Source organism: Sus scrofa, chromosome 9 (assembly GCF_054392235.1).
Source record: "Sus scrofa isolate SSC_HxYL_T2T_F1_AM1 chromosome 9, Sscrofa_HxYL_maternal_Yorkshire_Landrace_v2.0, whole genome shotgun sequence".
NCBI lineage: Eukaryota > Metazoa > Chordata > Mammalia > Artiodactyla > Suidae > Sus > Sus scrofa.
In genome coordinates this window covers 94054291-94066938 of record NC_139391.1, presented here as the reverse complement: position 1 = coordinate 94066938, position 12648 = coordinate 94054291, and the positions used below count along the sequence as shown (strand labels likewise).

Here is a 12648-nt window from a genome sequence, read left to right as displayed (position 1 = left end):
GGGAGTGGACAGCTCTTTTGGTTAATGATATGGCGAGTGACTGAGTCCTAACACTAGTTGTTTGCTGTAACATTGTGTTCTTAACATAGGCAATTTGCTTAGTTTCCTTAAGTCTGAATTACTTGCTCCAGAGTCTCACTGAAGGTCTTATAATTACTTAAGCAAGGCTTGTGTGCCAGATGTTTCCCACATACAGTTTCACTTAAACTCCACAACAGTGTGTCATAGTTACAGTTAGGATTTCCATTTTACAGCTAGGGAAAACTGAGGTTCAGAATGGGTAGGTTAACTTGACCAAGTTTGCATAGTTGGAATCTGAAGGAAATTGGATTTGAATCTAAGGTGATCTCATTTCAGAGCCTTCTTTTTCAACACGTAAATTAGACTACACTGCACCACACACATGAATATTTGGAGACATGAACAGCCAAGTCATTTCTGGATGTTTTCTGAGATCCCCTTCTGAGGATTGGACCAATGGAAGACACCTCTGGCAGCCACCCTACCTTTCCTTCTTGGCTTACCTCCTTCCATTTGACCACTCATTTCTCTGAATACACAAAATCCTGCATGGCAGGACTGACATTGCTACTCTCATAATTGTGACTCTCCAGATTCTTTGGGCCAGCAGAGGTACAAGATGGGGAAGAGTGTTCTGACTTTCTATATAGCTGGCATGTACCTGACATCTGGGTTTCTTGAACCATCTTTTGAAAATTCCTCTAAACTATACTCACTAAAATCTCAGCTGAGGTCAGGTTTGCACAAACTTCACAACTCTAATGATTTTCCTTATTGATGCAGTAAAAATCTAAAATGGAACGTTCTGTCAGGTCAGGAAAAAACAAGCCATGAAACATTCCTGACAAGAAAGGCCTGGAAATAAACTCCCAACTCAAGGTTATAGAGATGAGGAAAAGGAGGTTCAGAGAATAGGTTTGGATTATAAAAGGGAATGAGACTGGCCCTAGAAACTCTGGAATTGTCCTCTCTCTGACATTGCCATACTCCATGGGTTCTGGTAAAGCACTGCCTGGTTGTGAGTGATGTCTGATTTCTGACTGATAAAGCCCAGAGTACATTTAAGCTTTTGGCTGTGAATAGGAGGAATGCTTACTTTCAGACATGGCTATCCCTCCCCTTTCTTTTTCCTGACTAGCTGCATAGAAAAAAAAAAAAAAAAGTAATGTTCACCATCCTTTGCTACTTTTTTATATTTCTTCTTCTCCTGGGGATGCTAAGGGCAAGTAGTAACAGGAGAGGTTGGAAAGATTCAGTTTTTCAGCTTAATCAGAGATTTCTCTTCATGTCAAGCAAAAAGCCTTTCAAGATCTGTTTGTTCCAATTCCTGGGAATTATATAAATAATTGTAAAATTACCTAGGAAATTTCATAAAAAGACACCTCAGATTAGCAAATGGCTTCCTTATTTAAACTTCCTATATAAAACAGTTCTGATTGACAATTGCCAACGAAGGAAAACTCCCAAAACAACTTTAGAGCCAACAAAGATGGAACACATTATAATTGTTTTTTTTAAAGTTTTGTTACTGGGATAGGCTTCTCTTGCTAGAATGTATGAACACTAATTCTGAAGAATTGTCATTTTCTGATTATTCTCCATTTCACAGAATTTGAATGCACACAATATTTCATGAATAGGGTCACATGTCAAAAGAAAAGCATCCCATTTTCCATAAGTAGCCAATGAATTAATGTACTATTATGAAAGAGTGTATCACTTATCTCCAAGTATTTCAAATAAAAACAAATGATATGGACCAATAAATTAGTTTGCTTTTCTTTAATAAGCAAGGAGAGACAGTGATCCAACTTGCATATATAATCTAATGCCCCACGCTGCAGCAAGGATTTCACACAAGGCATAGTGACCTATCAAAAGTTATTATCCATGTTTGCCAATTCTCTCTATAGAACAGATGGAAAACATAAAACGGTTTGCACTTCATTTCCAAATTACCATAATTTTCCTAATAAAAAGGCTATACTTTATATTCAGCAAGATATGCTGTTTCCAAGCATAAAACCAAATAAAATTTTCCTAATGCTCAGCAGTATCTTTGTCCTCTCTGAAGCATCTTCAAGGCACAGGATATTAGGGCAATGGAATCATGCTAGAAACAAGGTCAACTGTGAGGAAAAGAGAAAAGAGCAAAAAAGGAAGAAAAGAAAGAAAAAGGCACCACACCTCTTGAGCACACCATCCACATTCTGGACCCAGTGCAAGGCACTTGGTGCAGGACACTGCATTCGAAGACGTACATCTGTTTTCTTCTGTAATGGAGGATAAAATGAGGCATTACAGTTTATTCTCACATTGGAAAGTATGTAAAATTTTAGACAAAAATAAATTTTCAAATGTGAAATAAGCTGACCCACATTTTTAAGTACAAGACATCAAAAAATATGTAATTTCTTTGGGAGGAGTTAACCTGACCACTGCAATTGATATATACCATATTTCCTGAAGAGTTATTACTTGGTTTTTATAAGATTAGGGAAAAGGAGATGATAAAAATATGACTTTAGGTTTGGGGGTTTGGTTTGAATTCTGCTACAATGGTAGAGGACCTTCCACATTTTTTAGTGTGCTAAAGTTTCAATGTATTTCACATTATCTGAACCAATAAGGTGTTTTTGGATCAAGAATTTTTCCTGTAAAAATAATCATACATAGGAGTTCCCATCATGGTGCAGCGGAAATGAATCCGACTAGGAACCATGAGGTTGTGAGTTTGATCCCTGGCCTTGCTCAGTGGGTTAAGGATCTGGTGCTGCCGTGAGCTGTGGTGTAGGTGCAGATGCGGCTCGGATCTGGTGTTGCTGTGGCTTTGGCGGGTAGGCCGGTGGCTATAGCTCTGACTGGACCCCTAGCCTGGGAACCTCCATATGCTGCAGGTAACAGCCCTCAAAAGACGAAAAAAAAAAAAATCATATATAGACCTCAATCTCAGCATGTAAATCCATGTTGAGTCACAGTGAATGAAGTTTCTTCTAAACAATCTCTTTTTGTTTGCTTTTGTTCCCAGGCTAGCGGTCAGATCAGAGCTACAGGTCCCAGCCTATGCCACAGCAATGCAGGATCTGAGCCATGTCTATGACCAACACCACAACTCACAGCAACTCTGGATCCTTAACCCACTGAGTGAGGCCAGGGATTGAACCCGCAACCCATGGTTAGTAGTCAGATTCGTTTCTGCTGCATCACAATGGGAACTCCTCTTCTAAACAGTCTTGATGGACACACAGAGTAATTCACTTGATAATTCTGACTGCATTAAAATCAATGATTTTCATCTGAAGGATATCAGAACCAGATAAAAATTGCATGATTTAGTATTGTATAAGTAAAGTGGTTAAAAATGAATTAACTGTATTAGTTTAATTTAATTTCTGTTTTTGGATCACATTAAGGTCATGACCAATTCACTTTTCCATAGATATCCACACTTGGCTATGACATTTTAATATCATAGTTGTGCCAAGATACTATTTTTACCTTTTTCCTTCTAACCACTAACTACTTAGATCATTAAAAATAGGCTCAGCATTATAGATTTAAACCAAATAAAATATAATGAAGAGTGAGTCATAAATTATTTTATCATGAGGTTTGAGTAGAACCATTACATGCTTCCCATATTCCATCCTTTACTATGAAGTATCCCAAGAACACTGGAAATCACAGCATTCTTCTATTCATCTCACAGGCACTCAGTAAATAACATAAACATCCTGGTTGTAAGTAGTGCACAGTCCAGGTGAGGCAAAAACTGTATAAGCAAACAATAAAACACAGTATGATGAGCACAAGATATCACAAATGCATTATGGGAATACAGTGAGGAGGTTGTCACTATGCTTAGAGGGAAGGCAGTGGTCGGAAAAGAGGGCATGTTTAAGGATGGCTCCCCAGAAGCAGCAATATGTAGTATGCACCCTTGCCATCTCATTGTTTCTCTTCATTTGTATTTATCTCTTTAAAAAATGTAATAAGCATGAAAGAAGATTCTGTGTGTGCCCAGTCATACATGGACATGGTGGTTTGAAAAGAAAAAGAGTCCACAAAATCCATAGTCGTCCTCATCTTACTGGTTTCTCTTTTTCTTCTCTCACAATTTGCCCCAACATTCTAGAAGACAGAGTTAAAATATGGTGCTAACCAGTAGGTGGCACTGGATGAGTGCTGGGGATGAAGAGAGTGAAGAATACAGGGAGTAAACATGGCAGAGAAGTGCTAACCTGGGGTGGTAGTGAGCACTCTTACTGTAGTTCCCCAGACACCAATGAGTTAAGCTAAAAGCATTCTTCCCAAACATTGTTCTGTTATCTCCTTTCTGTGTCTACTTGCATCCTTTATCCTTGGCTTTACATCTACTTTTAAAACTTCTTTCCTGATCTAGATGCACTGGCCTAGAATTTTCTTTGCTGGCCTAGAATTCCAAGGACTGAAAAACAACTAATGTTTGGGCTTTCTTTACTACCAGTGTGGTCACCAACTATGAAGATTCCATAACCATCTGGCTTATTTTGCAAAACTATAAAAACCTGCTTATTCCTAAAGTATTCAGAAGACAAGTGACCTATTAAGTTTTGTTCCCAGAATGAAAACCAGTTTAGGTCTAGAAATTAAGCACATTTGCCAACATTACTTGAGCTTTACCAACTTAAGCTTGACCCAGTTGGAACACAGAATTAAGTCTATTTCAGATCAGCCTTGACCAAGCCTTTCACTGAATAGGTAGGATTTTTACCCTGGTGGTTAGGATTGCAGTCTTCTTGGAGAGATGCTGTAGATTCTGTGACTCTGGTCTTTGTTTCTAATGGTTGTCTGACTCTGTCTAAAGTTAACCCAGTTCAAGTTTAAGTCAGATTCCTACTTCTATAGTACATGTAGTAAATAATGAATTTAAACAAACATCTATTTTCTTTGAATTTTCTGACTGTATTCTTTAAAAAGTTTTTGTGCCAACCTCTGTTCTCAAACTTCGGACACCTAACGATGATGACCAAAAGAGATAGAGACTTTGGTTCTGTCGATATTTCCCAGGTTCCAAGAATGACATTTCTCAGAGTCTCCTTAACTACAAGAAAAAAGATCCCATAAATGGCTATAAAGGAGATGGGCCTTAGGGTTCTGCAGAACTGGAGGAAGGCCATAAGTTGAATTCCATGGGAATAGTGTCAGATATTATTGCTGGAGAGGGTCATGGTTATACTTTATAGAAGATAAGCCAGATACACTTTTGTAAGCAGAATTTTAAGGATTTTCTTTTCAATATTAAATAGGCAAGTAATAAATATGGAAAATATCATAGACCAGTCATAGCAGTTCTTTATACGGAATGGTCATGTTCCTATGTGGGCTATTAGATATTAAGTATCAGGAGTGTGTGTGTGGGGGGAGAACAGCCTCCAGGTCTACTCAGCTTATCCCATTCCTGAAGCAACATCACAGGAAGGCTGATTTCCAGCAGTGGTTCTCTATCAGCCCTCAGTGCTGACACCTCATTAGAGGGTGTTCCTGAGCACTTCTTCCTCCCTCCCTCTGTGATAGTGATAGCTCCTTGTCCAGCTATGTCCAGTTATGTGGCATTAACCACCTTGTTCCTTATGGTCCAGCACTGTATTTTTATCTATTATTTTTATAGATCCTAATTACATTCTTAAGCCAGTAGAAGCAGAATAATATTTTAAACTGCATATCCTCCAGAACTCTGTTTTGTATCAATTTGTTTTGGTCCTAAGTGTCTCACAAACCCCCATGTTGTGAAAAAATATACTGCCATGACAGAAATCGGTAAAGCATTTAACTTCATACAGTTAGTAAGTGTGTACATTCTGAAAATTCAAATTTCTTGATCTGGGAGCAGGAGTGGAAAGTATTACTTTTTCTCATGTTAAACCTGGAGGTAGCAGATGTGATGAAGTAGCATTGCTAAGTGGTTACTAGGAACAAAGTTCCAAATTTCCACAGCACTCCTACTTAGCAACTCTGTGCCCTCAAGCTAGTTACCTAAATTCTCTGAGGCTCATAACACAGGGCTAACTATATCAAAATGCTGATATTAGATGTATCACAAGTATAAGCATGCCAAGAATAGCACTTGAGATGTACTAGGCACTCAGTAAAGGGACCATTGTAATGTGACTATAATTAATATTATAATAATTTTATGTGTATATATAAACACATAATATTATAATTAATATTATAATAATTATATGTGTATATATATAAACACACACATAATACACATATATATAAATACATGTATATATAGTATATGTGTGTGTGTGTATATATATATAGTTCTATCTTAAAAGAAAGGCATTATGTGTCTTTAAATTTGTTTGAAATGTAAATTGGTTCTTTAAAATTGAAGTCCTTTGTGTTAAAAGGGCAAAGTTTTTAAAATACAGCTGATATTAAAAAAAAATTTAAGTTAAAAGTGATTGCATTTATATCAATTATTTTAAAATGTTTCTCAAAAGCCAAATTAGGGCAGGACCAAGATGGCAGAGGAGTAAGAGTGGCACTCACCTCCCACAAACACACACAAAAAACAATCTACATGTAGAATGATTCATACAGAACATCTACTGAACACTGGCAGAAGACCTCCAGCTTCCAAAAGGGGCACAAAACCCTCCACATAACTGCGTAGAAAAAGGGAAGGAAAAAAAAAAAAAGATCCAGAGAGAGAGAAGAGAAAAAAAGGAATCAACATGGGACCAGCACTCCTGAGATGAAGCTGTGAAAGAGGAAAGGAATTTGCATCTTAGGGGGTCACTTACCTGACAGCTGATGGAGGTGGAGCCTCAAAGCCTCAGAGAAAACTGCAGCAGCCAGTATTGGGAGGGCAAAGCAGAGATCTGCACAGACTTTCCATACCACCACCTCACACACCACAGCCTGAGGCACTTGTTCAGGGGCTGGGATTTGGAGGTCAGTTCCAGGAAGAGGACTAGGGTTGGCTGTGCAGAAACAGACTGAGGGGAACAGGAAACCATGCACCAAGCTGAGGGAATGAGGGATGGGGCCTAGGCCTGCCAGAGAAGCAAGGCATCCCACTGTTTGGGAGTGAGAGACAAGGGGGGTGGACCACCATAGGAAATTCTTCCCCTGTGCACATGGGGCTCTTGGTGTCTGAACACCTCTTGCATGGGCTATGGGGGCAGGTGCAAACTGCCACAGCCAGCTCGGGTTCCTGAGATGGGCACAGCCTGACACCACTGAGGGTTCCATGACCAGGCACTGCCTATAGCCCCAGTTAGCTCAGGGGTTGCTGCTGCAGAGGGACCTGCAACCAGGCATCACTTATTGCCTTCATCTCCCTAAGAATGAACACTCTCCATTGTTGCCACTGCTAAGGACTCTGGGAGCCACCCCCATCTCCTGAGGGTCACTGCCACTGCTGAAGGCCCTGCAGTCAGTAGCAGCATGCCACCCCCACCTCCCTGTGGGACCCCACCACTACCAAGGACTTGGCCACCAGGTGCCACCTGCAGGCACCACCCATTGCTTCCACCTCCCTGGAAGTATGTGTAGGCCATATGCTTTCACACACCCTATCAAAGGGGTAATGGCCTACACATACCAAGAACAGAGACAGCAAGTATCCAAACCAAAAGCAACCCTCAAGCCAAAAACTAGTCAGCTCTCACAAGCTTCCAGGTAGTCTCTCAAATATAAATAGCCCTCGAGACTATAGTATATAATTGTTTTGCCTAAACTCACAGGGTAAGAAAAATTAAGTAAAATGAAGAAGCATAGGAACCATTCCCAGTTAAAAGAACAGGAGATTTCCACTGAAGGAGCAAACAATGAAAAAGACCTCTGCAGTCTAAGAGACACAAAGTTCAAAAGGAAGGTAATGAAAATACTGAAGGAATTATAACAGATATCAACTTTAATGCAGATTACTATAAAGAGGAACTAGAAACTATAAGGAGGAGCCAGGAAGAATTAGGAAATTCATTTGCTGAGACAAAAGCTGAGACATTCATTAGACAGCAGAATAAATAATGCAGAGGAATTAATAATTGACTTGGAAGATAGAATAATGGAAGTCACCCAATCAGGACAGCAGACAGAAAGCCAAATGAAAAAAAAACTGAAAGCAATATAAGAGGCCTAGGGGTTATATAAACTGTGCCAATCCATGCATAATAGGGATTGCAGAAGGAGAAGAAAAGGAAAGGGGATTGAAAATATACTTGAAGAAATTATGGCTAAAAACTGTACAATCTAAAGAAGGAAACAGATATCCAGATACAGGAAGCACAGAAGGCCCCAAATAAATTGAACACAAACAGACCTGCACCAAGACATATTATAATAAAAATGGCAAAAGTTAAAGATAAGGAGAGGATTTGAAAGGCAGCAAGAGAAAAACGAAGAATTAATTACAAGGGAACCTTCATAAGGCTATCAGCTAATTTCTCTAGAGAAACACTACACAGGCCAGAAGAGAGTGGCAAGATATATTAAAAGTTCTAAAAGGGAAAAATTTTCAACCTCCGAATACTCTACCCAGCAATATTATCATTTAAAATAGAAATGGAAAATAAAGAATTTTTTAGACAAACAAAAACTAAAAGAATACAGCAATACTAAAGCTATACTAAAAGAAATATTAAAAGGTCTCATCAAAATAGGAAAGAAGTAAGATGATTTAGGATGGGGGAAATCACAATTGAAAGTAATCACTTATATAAGCCAGTGTACAAATAAAAAAAAAAAGCAAATAAACAAAACCTATTTGCAAGAGTTTCTGTTGTGGTGCAGTGGAAATGAATCCTACTAGTATCCCTGAAGATTTGGGCTCAATCCCTGACCTTACTCAGTGGGTTGGGGATCTGGCATTCCTGTGAGTTGTGGTGTAGATCGCAGATGCAGCTCTTGTATCCCGAATTGCTGTGGATGTGGCCTAGAATGGCAGCTGTAGCTCTGATTTGACCCCTAGCCTGGGAATTTACATATGCCGCACATGTGGCCCTAAAAAACAAAAAACAAACAAACAAAAAACAACAACAAACAAAAACAGAAAAAACAAAACAAAAAAACTATTGGTGAGAGTGATGATAAATACAAGGAACAACAGCAAAAGGATAAACCTGAAGATGTAAAACAGGACATCAAAGTCATAAAATATGGGGAAGGAGAGTAAGAAAATCTAGACTCTTTTTTTTTTTTTAGAATGTGTTTGAGCCTATAAGACTATCAGTCTAAAGCAAGCAGATATAGGAAGGGGTTCACATACTTGAAAAACAGGGCAACAGCAAATCAAAAACCACAGATGCATGAAAACCAAAAAAGAAGAGGACACAAGCATAAAATAAAAGGAAATCCTCCTAGCAAAAAAAAAGAAAAAAAAGTGAAAGAAAGCAACAAAGGAGAAACATAGAATCAACTGGAAAACAAGGTTTAAAATGGCAATAAATATGTATTTATCAGTAATTACCTTAAATGTCAATGGACTGAATGTTCCAATCAGGAGACATAGAGTGGCAGAATGGATAAAAAAACAAGATCCTCCAAAGGACTGGATAACAAAACAAGATACCTCCAAGGGACCGACCTTAGGGCAAAGGGCATATTTTACATACAAAGAAGAGCTTGTACCGATTCTTCTTTTTTTTTTTTTTTTTTTTTTATTTTCCCATTGTACAGCAAGGAGATCAAGTTATCCTTACATGTATACATTACAATTACATTTTTTTCCCCACCCTTTGTTCTGTTGCAACATGAGTATCTAGACAAAGTTCTCAGTGCTACTCAGCAGGATCTCCTTGTAAATCTATGGAATACTACTCAGCCATAAAAAAGAATGACATAATACCATTTGCAGCAACATGGATGGAACTAGAGAATCTCATACCAATTCTTCTTAAACTGTTATAAAAGATTGAAGAAGAAGGAACACTCCCAAAGACGTTCTATGAAGCCTGATACCAAAAACAAAGATCCTACAAAAAAAAGAAAATTATAGGCCAATATCTTTGACGAATATAAATACAAAAATTCTCAATAGAATTTTAGCCAACCAAATCCAACAACACATAAAAAATATCACACTCCATGACCAAGTGGGATTCATTCCAGGTTCACAAGGATGGTTCAACATGCACAAATCAATCAGTATAGTATACCTCATTAACAAAAGAAAAGTCAAAAACCACATGATCATTTTAATAGATTCAGAAAAAGCATCTGACAGAATTCAACATCCATTCATGATAAAAACTAAAGTGGATATAGAGGGAAAATATCTCAACATAATAAAAGCCATTTATGACAAACACACAGTGAATATAATACTCAATGGAGAAAAGCTGAAAAGCCATCCTGCTAAAATCTGGAATAAGACAAGGATGCCCACTCTCACCCACTTCTATTCAACATAGTATTGGACATTATAGCCACAGCAATCAGACAAACAAAAAATATAAAATGTATCCAAAGTGGAAAAGTTGGATAGGTAAAACTCACTATATGCAGATGACATGATACTATGTATAGAAAACCCTAAGAATTCCACACAAAAACTAATTGAACTGATCAACAAACTCAGCAAAGTAGCAGGATACGAGATTAACATTCAGAAATTGGACACATTTCTCTATATGAACAATGAAATATTAAAAAAGCAATATTAAAAATATATAAAATATTAAAAAAAACCTTTTAACGAGTCTGACTAGGAACCATGAGGTTGAGGGTTCGATCCCTGCCCTTGCTCAGTGGGTTAACGATCCGGCATTGCCGTGAGCTGTGGTGTAGGTTGCAGACGCGGCTCGGATCCCGCGTTGCTGTGGCTCTGGCGTAGGCTGGGGGCTACAGCTCTGATTCGACCCCTAGCCTGGGAACTTCCATATGCCGTGGGAGTGGCCCAAAGAAATAGCAAAAAAAGACAAAAAAAAAAAAATCAAAAATCAAAAACAGGCAAAAAAAGTTGTGAATCACTATTTTGTAACCCTGAAACTTATATAATATTGTACATCATCTATACTTCAATAAAAGATAAAATGAAATAAAAATTTCTAAAAAGTCAATTTAGCCAAATATACACACATCAGTCCAATCTATTATAGTCTATTAAAAATACAGTTTGACATGAATGTAATTGGATTTCTGAAAATCTCTTAGAAAACCTTAATTTTGTTCACATTTTCCAAGTGATCATTGACTGAATATGGATAATTTTGGAATTATTACCCAGAATTAAGTGAGTATAATACATGTGAAACAACTTCGATAACTGTCATGAGGTATGTATAATAAATACCTATCCTTAACAGGAGAGAGTATACAAAAATCAGAAAACTACATACTCATGAAATTTACTTATGTATTCTTTGTTTTAGATGACATGTTTACTAATTTTGTTTTTTAGGGTCGCACCTGCAACATATGGAATTTCCCAGGCTAGGGGTCAAATTAGAAGGCAGCTGCAAGCTGATGCCACAGCCACAGCAATGCCAGATCTGAACCGCATCCATTACCTACGCCATGGCAACACCACATCCTTTAACCCACTGAGTGAAGCCAGGGATTGAACCTGCATCCTCATGATTACTAATCAGATTCTTAACCTGCTGAACCACAGTGGGTTAAGAACTCCTACTAATGTTATTTTGAGAATGTTTAATCTATATAAGAGAAAGGAGGAAGAAAGTAGACCAGAAAAACATAATCTAAAGACTGCAGAAATTTCAGTGTTTAGCTTGTGAGCTTCCCATAAGTGATGAGATCAAGTGAAAGTTCTAGGAAACATTTCTAATGTTTTTCTGTTCTAAAGTCTACAGTACAAAATTTCAACAAAATTTATAAGATGCCCATAGTTATCTGAAAGAATGAAGAATGAAAACAGAAAGATTATAGTCCTTGATGTTTAGAATTAACATTCTAGATCGTCCTGTTACTCCTAGACAGAATGATTTGTGAAAAATGCACAAATGCATTTTTATCAGACAATACCCTCTTCCTAATTGCATTTACTATACAAATTAAGTTAAACTTGTACAATTATATAAAAATGCTTCCTTTTGGAGTTCCTTTCATGGCGCAGTGGTTAACGAATCCGACTAGGAACCATGAGGTTGCGGGTTCGGTCCCTGCCCTTGCTCAGTGGGTTAAAGGATCCGGCGTTGCCGTGAGCTGTGGTGTAGGTGGCAGACGCGGCTCCGATCCCACATTGCTGTGGCTCTGGCGTAGGCCAGTAGCTACAGCTCTGATTAGACCCCTAGCCTGGGAACCTCCATGTGCACGGGAGCGGCCCTAGAAAAGGCAAAAAGACAAAAAAAAAAAAAAAAAATGCTTCCTTTAAAAGAAAAATAAACACTATTATAATGGATGTGTATTCTACTTTGATAATCATTAAAACAAGGTAAATTGAGGACACGTAGAATAAAGTCTGGAGTATAACCTCAGGACTTCCTTGTTCGAGATGTATGCCATAATCATGTTACATTACAGTACATTACATTACTTAATTATTGAAAGCTCACTTGTACACAGAAATTTTGTTATCATTTGATATAAAAATCAAAACAAAGAAATAGGTTAGTATTTTAATCACTTGCCATTATCTAGCTATTCCAAGTTTTGATTCAGGAACTGTTT

At 37.9% G+C, this 12648-nt stretch overlaps 1 protein-coding gene across 6 annotated transcripts in view; it reads right to left on the bottom strand.

Annotated features, from left to right (window-relative positions):
- ITGB8 (integrin subunit beta 8) overlaps positions 1 to 12648 on the bottom strand; it is a 105292-nt gene that overhangs the window by 61850 nt on the left and 30794 nt on the right. For 5 of the 6 annotated variants that reach the window (XR_014814209.1, XR_014814210.1, XR_014814211.1 and 2 more), the window contains 1 exon segment: positions 2209 to 2294. Coding sequence is in view for 1 of the 6 variants with exons in the window: in NM_001097424.1 (NP_001090893.1) it covers positions 2209 to 2294 (86 nt within the window). In the remaining 5 variants the exon portion in view is untranslated. 6 annotated transcript variants of the gene reach the window in all.